The 9,701-nt window shown below is 39.3% G+C and overlaps 1 protein-coding gene and 2 non-coding genes across 3 annotated transcripts; all 3 read right to left on the bottom strand.

Moving 5' to 3' along the window:
* Positions 1-594: 594 nt before the first annotated feature.
* LOC114822361 (U6 spliceosomal RNA) lies at positions 595-699 on the bottom strand. Its single transcript, XR_003770437.2, has one exon. It is a non-coding gene; the product is annotated as a U6 spliceosomal RNA (small nuclear RNA).
* A 5,583-nt stretch (positions 700-6,282) lies between these two features.
* Positions 6,283-6,477, bottom strand: LOC114822354 (U2 spliceosomal RNA). Its single transcript, XR_003770431.2, has one exon. It is a non-coding gene; the product is annotated as a U2 spliceosomal RNA (small nuclear RNA).
* A 929-nt stretch (positions 6,478-7,406) lies between these two features.
* LOC103416783 (uncharacterized) lies at positions 7,407-9,171 on the bottom strand. Its single transcript, XM_008355005.4, has 5 exons — positions 8,781-9,171; positions 8,529-8,635; positions 8,301-8,448; positions 7,980-8,174; positions 7,407-7,873 (listed from the first exon to the last, which is right to left on the bottom strand). The coding sequence occupies exons 1-5, from the start codon at positions 9,000-9,002 to the stop codon at positions 7,607-7,609; spliced, it is 939 nt and encodes a 312-aa protein (XP_008353227.3). The 5' UTR covers positions 9,003-9,171; the 3' UTR covers positions 7,407-7,606.
* Positions 9,172-9,701: the final 530 nt, after the last annotated feature.

Here is a 9,701-nt window from a genome sequence, read left to right as displayed (position 1 = left end):
TTTAAATATGGTTATAGATTACATATCAATTTGGCTACGCTTGAGTCTGTTTATAAAAATTTAAACATTTAACTTCTTAAAGAAAAATTGAGTGGTTGTCGTGTCTTTCACGGAAGTCGTTAGCTTGAGGCAAGTTTGACAAAAAAAAAAAAAAAAATATATATATATATATATATATAAATTTTTATTGTATTTATGAGCGGAAGTGATTCATAACTTACATAAAATATTAAACCCAATTGCATAATGAGAATCGATCTACACGATATGATACGATACCAACTTGTGTGCCAAGTGCTAAGAGAATTTAGAAGAATTTGCAAAAGGAACCAACAATTAAATGAGAATTTGAATAATTAAGAAGAAGAATTCTTACACTTTTATGATTGGGAATTGGGATTTGAATCTTTAAAGCTTTTCAACATAAACAATGGTGCATTAAAGATTGGTTTATATAAACAGAGAGCTTGTTCATTTCAATCATTTTTAATTAAGAAAAAGGGCACATTAATTACTTGGGGTGCAAGTCTGAAAAATAGGGCAAACAAATAGAAACTTGGAGTGCAAGGCAGAATAACTTTGACCCCTTTACTTTTGAAAGTTCAATTGAAATGATTTATGTGTATCATCCTCGCGCATGGACCATGCTAATCTTTTCTCTGTCGTTTCAGTTCTATCAGATGTCCTCGAAGAGACGACAGAGTAGATAATTTTGGGAATGACTGAACTCAGACATGATGTACAACAACTTCAATACGTAGTTTTGGTTTCATAAACATAGAGTGCTGGACATTGAAATTTAGTGACAAGTACAACCAACAGCAAAAGGAAAACTACACCTATTATCTTGAGTTTTGAACACCGAATCTCGGGCGAAAAATCCCAAAGATTGAAGCCGCAACTGAAAGAATCCCAACAATTGCAACTTGGAGTTGGTTTGAACTGCCCGTCTTTATAGCAATTTTGCCCCTTTGCTTGCTGTCCAGTACAACATGAACAGCCATTTGAGAATTCCGGACAGAGAACAGAGACAGTATGTCGGCTGTTAGAACAAGACCACCTCCCCATTTCATCAGAGACAAACCCAAGCTGGTTGGGTCCTGCCTTCTAGGGAAATCCTTGTCGTTGAGACGCACCTCCAATTTGGCTCCATGTGCTGTATCACCTTCAAATTGCAAAGCTCCAGCACTTCCGGCCAAAACCAATCGCTCCCCAATAGCCAACTGGTCCTCAAACTTGAGTCCGGTGACCATATTTTCATCTGAAAGAGTTACAGTTACCTCAGCTGCTGTTCCATTTACGCTGAAACTTTTGACTTTGGTCTCATCCCTAAAGATGTGATTGCGTGTCGTGGAGGAACTTGGCGTGATCAATTTAAGGAAATCCCTACACAGTGCATATTCAAATCTATCACACTTAGTAGCTTCAGACAAATCGCCATTACCCAAACATACAATCTCCTGAACTGGATTTGGCTCTGAATATGTCGTTGAGTCTCCAATTTGATCTTTATTCCCCTCAACACCAAAATCAGTTCTTGAATGCTTTCCTCTTTCGGGTGCCTCAGAACTTCCACTAGAATCAACACCACTCCTTTTGCCATTAGGGCAATGCACAACTGATTCATCTGCCGCATACTTGCCTTTCTCTGGTCCTCTTCCAAGTCCCTTGTTGATCTCAGCAGCAGGAAGACCATTATCTTCAATCCTTTGCGCTTGAATAGACCGTTCAATGACCGAGGACTCTTTCGACAGCACCGGCCCCGATTCTTCCCCTTCAAGAACTGAAACTCTAGGTGTGATAATAATCTTCTCCCCAAACAGACCGAAACTGATTTGTTCTTTCTCTATAGGGAATTCCTTCTCCTTGAAAAGCACTTCCACTTTGGCTCCATATGCTGCTGTATCACCTTGAAATTGCACAGCACCTACATTTTCCGCCCCATTGTCGCATAAGAGAGGTACAGATAGCGAACTCAGTGTGATTGATTTAAGTATATCACTACACAGTGCATTTTCAAATTCATCATCCTTGGTAAGTTCAGATAAATTACAATTTTCCAAATACAAACTCTCGGGAACTAGATTCGGGTGTGAATTGGTTGTCAAGTCCACATTCTGATTTTCATTCCCCTCAACACCCAAATCAACACGATTACTCCTCTCGCTATTCGGGCAATGCACAAAGCATTCTTCTGCCACATACTTGCCTTTCTCCCCTTTTTCCGATACACTAACGCTCAATTCCGCAGAATTTCGACGGTTATCTTCAATCTCAGCAGCAGCAACACCATTATTTTCAATCCCATTTTTGGCTTCGAAAAAATTATTCAAATCCAAACCCTCATCAGCTTTAAAACCCTTTACCTTTGCAACAGGTTCAGCTTGTTCAACCACCAAAGACTCTTTCGATTTCACTAACTCATCTTCTTCTTCTCCTTCTTCAATCTCGAAAACCTTGACCCTCGGCGCAACACTAAGCTTCTCCACAACCCCATTACCCGGAACCTTAACCCGAACCGAAAACTCCCCGTCTTCCACTTCACTCAAAACCCCATCACTACCCACCACACCATCATCATCACTCTCCCATGACAACTGAGCAACGGGCATAACCCTCCCAGAGTCACCCACCATAACTTTCTCAACAACAGGCTCAAACCCATCATCCGGGTCAGCCACAAAAGGCCACGAAAGCTCGTATCTTTCGACAGGACCGAGAAATTCCTCATCTGGGTCGGCCAACAGCGGCCTCTCCGACGCCGTTTCGAACTCCTCCCCAGTCACGAAGGCCTCGGAATCAGATTCACTGCTACTAATATTACCACTAGAGCTATAACCCAATTCTTGGAACTGGGAACCGTAATCGGAATCGGAATCAGGGGTAGGAGGAGCTCGGATAGAGAGAGAACCTGAGAGTGAAGAGGTGCGGGAAAGAGCAAGCTTGTGCGGCGGCGGGTTGCTGGATTGGGTGGATACCAGAGTCCCTTGTGCTGCGGAAAGACGGACAGAAGGCTTTGAGGAGTCCATAGATCCGAGCTTCTGCGCTTGCAAAAAGCAAAACCGAAGGAAGATTCAGCAGCTGCCAAAAGCCAAAAGGGTTTTGCTTGTTGGGTTTTAGAAATTTGGATTTATCTTTTTCTTTCCCTCAACGACTTTTCAATGTGTTATTCGTGTTTTCTTTTCTATCGACAATTTCTATGTTTTTAAATTGTGTGACCTTGCGAGCAAGGCTAATTAGCTTAAAGCCGCAATGGGCACACGCCTAATTTTGGTGAGTATCGTCCTCATCGTATAGTTACATCGACCTACCAAGCTACTCCAGTAACAAATTGTGACTGATGAAAAAGACAGTTGTTTGTAAACAGCAAGCATTTACTTCCACGCTTTCTTCCTTCCGTCGATATGGGACTGAAGACGCTTGTTTGTAAGCAGCAAAAATTACTAAAAGGGCCGAGTCCAAATAGCTGAACCATTGAATCTGTGACTCTCGAACTAACAACCAGCATGAAGAAATTAGGCTGTAGATAGATACATCAATTTGTCTACAATGTTAAGACGTTAGAAATTAAACCCATACACCGAATTATAAAACAAGCATGGCTGCTTACAATTAGGGGGACGAGGTAGCCCCTCAGATTATCAAACGGGTTCCTTGACACTGACCTAAATTCCTAGTGTCTAAATTAACCATTCAACCCCATCACTCAATAAGTTCGCAACGAAAACCAGTTGTAGTCATCTCTTCTTGGTCTGCAAGAAGACCAAGAAGAAACGAAAATTGTGACACAAATTGAGGCAGCCAAGTGAATCAGATCTTGGAAATTAGCCTGCTAAACACATTGCAGAACACCACTTTATTAATGTTTGATATCCCGTTAGCACAAAAATTTAAATAATTTATTTACGGTTCAGACCTGTCTATACGTCTAACTAAAATTTAATCTTGTTTTGGAAGGGTGCGCCAGCACAAACATTTTCTGGTGAGGGATTATCCTGCGTGTAAGACATAGAACTGATAATAACATACACTACACTTGATATTAACCAAAAGGTTGAGAATAGTTTTCCTTCCTTAGGATTGGAATGTGGCTTTTATAGGCGTGTTTGCTTGCTCACTTCTCTTGCGCAGCCGATGTGGGATTCTAACTTTACAAAAAGCAAAACGTCTTGCCGCGAGAGCTGCTACATGTGAATCATCTCTGACTTGAACTCCATTATAGCCAGATTAAATTTGGGGTTATATATATATTTGTGGACAGTGATCAAATGTTAATTGACCAAACAAAGATAATTTCTACAACTTGGCAAATAAAAAGGTACAATCCCTCAGCTTCCTATCAACAGAAAAATTGTTTATGATGATACAAGTCCTTGCGCTAGATATAATTTCAAAATACATAAAAAATTTGACATTTACTTTATACAAACTTGAAAAAACATCACTAGCACCCAGATTAATGTTAGGTCTTCTCCAATGTGTCGATTTTCGGGTTGTTAATTGCTATGCTGTAAGATGGAACTTGAAGTTTTGAACGTCTACAATGCACCCTAATGCCTTAAAAGTTGGAAGTGCAAAATTCGGTACAATATTCTATCATTTTATTCACTTCCTATTTTCTGATACCCTAAGCAATTTGATCATATCTTGCATTAGTTCATTTAGACATCTCGCATTTGGCTTAAAATATATTATGGTACCCAAATATAGTATTTACTATTAGAGATGCTGAATATGCATTTATCCTTGTAATTGTATTAATCATAAAATAGTGAAAATTCCTCCCTTAGATCTTAAGTGCCCCAATCTTGTCGAGTTGTATATATTTAGTTGTACAAATGAGCATTAAATTGTTAATACAACACTTAAATCAAAATTAGACAATAGAGTAATAAAATTAGGCATTTTGTAACTATTTTTTCAGCATTCGTAAAAAAATTAGCTTTATTTGTCACAAAAAAAAAAAAAAAAAAAGCTTCAATTTTTTAAGATGCCCCTCTTAGTTAAATTTCTGGTTTCATCCCTGATTATTTTCATACACGACATAATAAAATATTCTTCTAATGTTCTCTTTAACAATTATCAAACTTTGATAGTAGCTATTTATTTAGTTCAAGGATACTAGAAGGAGTCACATATATTTTGCATGGAGTGTAATTAGTTTATTGCCCAGTTCTAAAATTTATTATTCATCCTTTTTAATGTTTTCATGCAATAATATATCTACACTAATGGGGTGAACGAATAATTTGGTTACGAATTCGTGGATGGTGAATTCGATGCCAAATTAGGTTGCCCATTGTGTGACTTTAGCCGAACTCCCCCTCCCTTTAGTGTAAAAATATATCGTTGTATTAAAAAAATTGGTTACAAACTCACTATTGATACAACCTTTTTAATGTTAAAAAGTGTGCAACTGATATTTCACTCTCTTTAGTTGACAAAGTGAGTTCTCTATTTGGTTCTTTTTCGTCCTTTCGTCCTCTTGTTGGTTAGGTTTAGTAATTAGAATGGGCTCACCCTGAATGGAAAATAAAAAATTGGACCACAATCCAAATAGTTGCTGAAGATGTTTGTAAACAGCAAAAGCATGGCTGCTAGCAATTTGGGAAAAGATGTAGAGCCCTAACCTGGCATAATCTGTATACCCCTCAGCTTACCAAACGGGTTCGTTGATAATAACCTAAATTCCTAACATCTAAATTAACCATTCAAACACCATCTGAGCGTAAATTTGAAAGGAAAACCACTTCGTCTGCAAGAAAAACTGAAGAAATTGTCGTCATCACTTCGTCTGCAAGAAAAAACCGAAAAAATTGTGACTCAAAATGTGGGCAGCCACAATAGTGAATTAGAACTTCTGATGGTTAATTGCACCTCACAAGCTAGTGAGCAATGGCTAGCTTTAATGGGTACTAGCGTAGTGCAACGAGTGACGAGAGAATATAAACTCGAATTTGTTACGATGAATAAGGATACTGAACATTTCCGATTAGTGGCCTAGTCCAAACACATCAAACATTTTAATCGCAGTTTTATGAATAACAAATTCAATCACTTAGCTTAAATATTATGATGTTAACTTTTGACATTTTCTTATCTTACTCAAATAAATAAATTCAGACCCCAAATTTAGTAATAAGCTCTAAATTTTAGTTTCTTTATTTTTATCAGATACAACATTTATTTTCGTTATATCCACTAACTAAAACATTAAATTATAATTTTAAGTCTCTTCTTAGCAATTAATAACTTAAAATAATTCAAATTTGAACTCAATTGGTAGGGTGCGCCTGCCCGAGCAGTAGTGCAACGCTTGAGCGACACGCAAGGATCCCAGTAGCAAGCTACTGTAGCGGATCCTCCCCCTAAAAAAATTAATTTAATATCATGTGAACCATTGGTCCACGTATCAGATATTAAACTGATAAGAACAGATACTACACTTGATCTTAGCCAAAAGGCCGAGAAAGGTATGCTTCTCTCAGCTTTGGAAGGTGGCTTTTATAGGTTTGTTTGCTTGCTCACTTCTCTCACGCGGGCGATGTGGGATTCTAACTCTTACAGAAACCAAAACTTTTTTTTTTGTTCATTTTTATTCATCACGTCTTCCATTTGCTTTTTAATGGAACAACTATATGCAACTTCATCGCATTCTGTTTTCTGTTTCCATTTAAGAGATCTTCTTTCTGTGTCTTATTTGGTTTGGGTTTTGTCTCCAACCAACCATGAAATTGTTATGTATTTTCCTTCGTTCAAGTCATCAGTGTTAAGATGATAAAGGGACTTTATGTTTTGCAGGAACTTGGCGACGCCATAAAATCAGATAACATGAGGGTGATTTTGTGAAGAAAGCGCAGATTCAGCTGTATGCCGGGCAACCTTTTGAAGAAGTTGGGACGGCGCTGTGCTCTCTTGTTGAACAAGATTGAAGTGCTTGAAAATTGACTTCTTTCCTTTTTCGAGTTCTTCCTCCAATCAGGATTGCTTTTGGCTTGGGTCTCCGTTATCTCAACTGAAGGTCTCCTCGTGGTTTTGGTAGATGCGAGGGAAATAGTTCGAAGGTAGGAATCCATGTATTCGTTCGTACTGATAGACAAGATATGGTGGGAATAGAGCATAAAATTAGTTGTATTGATCTTCAAATTGTATACATGTTATTTATGTGGCATGTTCTAGTTGCAGACACCAGAACACAGCTGAAAACTAGTTGTATTAACCACCGGATTGTTTCACTGTCCGTATGTGTATGGCACGCCGGCTCAGAAAGAGATCTAAACCCTAAAGATATTACCGTAAGATTGCTGCCATCTCAAAGATATTTTTCCGAATTTTCAGAGGGGTTGGTTTGGTTACTTGCATTGCTGGTATATTACGGTTCTGTAGCTCTTTCGTCAACTCTTCCATTATCAACAACGAAAATTTTATTAAACGATGAACTTCATCAACATAAAATTATGTAAAAACAGCTTTTAGACGAAGCTGGAAGATGTAAACTCATGGCACTCTCAAACTATATATGCTGCTATAAGGCTACCAGCAGAATCACAAACCAAACTGTAGCTTCTACTACCAGTAAAACACAACCCTAATCATAGTCTTCTTTCTACTGAGAAGAAGTAATTTTGACCATGGACTGCGCATGGATTGTTGACAAATTAGACTGGCAAAAGCTTAGCCAAATCTCCTGCTTCTCTGGCGTCTCCTCTTCATTCTCCCGCAGCTTCTCCTCTTCATTCTCTGTATAGGCATTGTATACCGACATCACAATTCCCCGCGCTGCTTCTCTCGCCTCAGGCAGCCTATCATTCAACAAATCTGCAGCCATTTTCACCAAAGAAACCACCCCATAATCCTTCATTCCTTCAAGCCCCTGAAAATCGGTACCAAAATCCCATTTTTCGTAACAAGGTTAACAAGAAAAATGGTATTGTTCAAAGTCATAGCCCAAGAGAACATTTTGGTTTCATAGTAAATACCATCTTGGCGACGCAAGATGCGACGGAAATGGCAGCTTTGGCTCTGACTCTAGGGTTGCCATGGGAAGCGTAGGCTCGAAGCTTCTGAAGCAGAGGAAGAGGGGTCAAGGACTGCACCATTGAGCTCAGTGCCCTGTCTGCTTCTTCACACACAAAACGTTTGTCTTGAGATGACTTCAACAGCAATTGCAGCAGCTGTGAAGAACGCATCGAACAATCCAAGCCGTTCATCAGAACATAAAAAAATTGAAAACTAAACGAAATGGTTGTCAAACGATCCTTAAATTTAAGAAGAAGAAAAAAACCGTCTGGGTTACACACCAATTGATCAAATGCATTAGAGGCCGCGGACTCAAGTAAACCATCGCCAAAGGCGGTGAAGATGTCGGAAGAAGCCATAATCGAGGTCTTGATTAAGGCACTTCTCGGATTCTTCATTGCCTTGACCAGCACCACCATAACTTTCTCTCTGTACATACAAAAATGACGTCGTTTTAGTGACTTCACAGCACAGAATCGGAAGTTGAAACTGGGAAGAAAAGCACTTACAGAGTAGGAGCCAGAAGGGCAGAGTGGTAGAGTGCAAAACGCCTGACATTGTTCAGAGACTCACACACCTTCACCCAATCCTTGGATTCCAATCCCTCATTCAAGCTCTGAAAATTTTCAAAAATTATTAAAATTTTACTGCGACATTAATACACCAGTAAGGAGAATCGAACTCGAGTACAAGGGGCGACACCAATCGGGTTTTACTCAAAGTAACAGAAAGGGAAAAATACCAATGAGATGGAGAATTACCTGAATCTTGAGATCAGGGTCTGAGATGGGTTTGAGATTCTCGGAAGAGATGTAGTCGATGGCGGCATCAGCGGTTGCAGGAAGCGGAGCCTGGTTTTCGTCATTTATGAGGCCGAATTCGGGTTTCTGCTTCTGGATTGGAACAGCAACTTTGGTTTGCTTTTTGGGTCTTTCCGGTGTGGTTGGGAGAGCATTGTCGATGGGTCTGAGAGCCATAGCCATTGAAATCGGAGATGGACACGGCAATGATGGGGGAGAGAGAGAGAAAGAGATGTGAGACTGAAAATCTTTGGGTTTTCGATGATGAATGAGAGATAGCGTGATGGAGATAACGAAAGTAGGGAATAAATTGTTGTTCACCTTTTTAATTTCTAATTTTAAATTTTGAAAAGCCGTAGAAAGATCCGTTGGGCCGTCCCTTTTGTAACGGTTACATTCAACAAAGCAGATCACACTCTATGGTGAGTCTGCTGTATTAAGGCACGTGGCATGAAGGTGATGTTTTCTACTATGGAAGTTCTTATGAGAAAGGGAGCATTTTTGCCCATCACCATACACTATGGTGTATGCTCACCACCACACAAATATCGAAATTCAAACTTATCTAACGGTGATAAATATGGTGGTGAGCATTATTACCATTTGAGGGTGGTGAGCAAAAATGTACTCACGAGAAAGGTTATTAACGTTTGGGGGCTTAGGGTAAGAAGAAATTCTGACGTCTGACGGTCGAATCAACATATTCCTCTGACTTAGATACAAAAAGTTCCTTAATTCTACCTTTGCAAGAAGGAGAAATTTTCAGATCCACCATGGCATACTCTCTTGTCTTACCTCATGTCTTTGCTTTTGTTTGGTGTTTGGACAATAGACCATCTCGCATGTAAGGCCCAACCTCTTAGGCCACACATGACGAGTTGC

This window comes from Malus domestica, chromosome 16 (genome assembly GCF_042453785.1).
Source record: "Malus domestica chromosome 16, GDT2T_hap1".
Taxonomy (NCBI): domain Eukaryota; kingdom Viridiplantae; phylum Streptophyta; class Magnoliopsida; order Rosales; family Rosaceae; genus Malus; species Malus domestica.
Note: the sequence above shows the minus strand (reverse complement) of the source record. Positions and strands in the feature narration are given on the sequence as shown.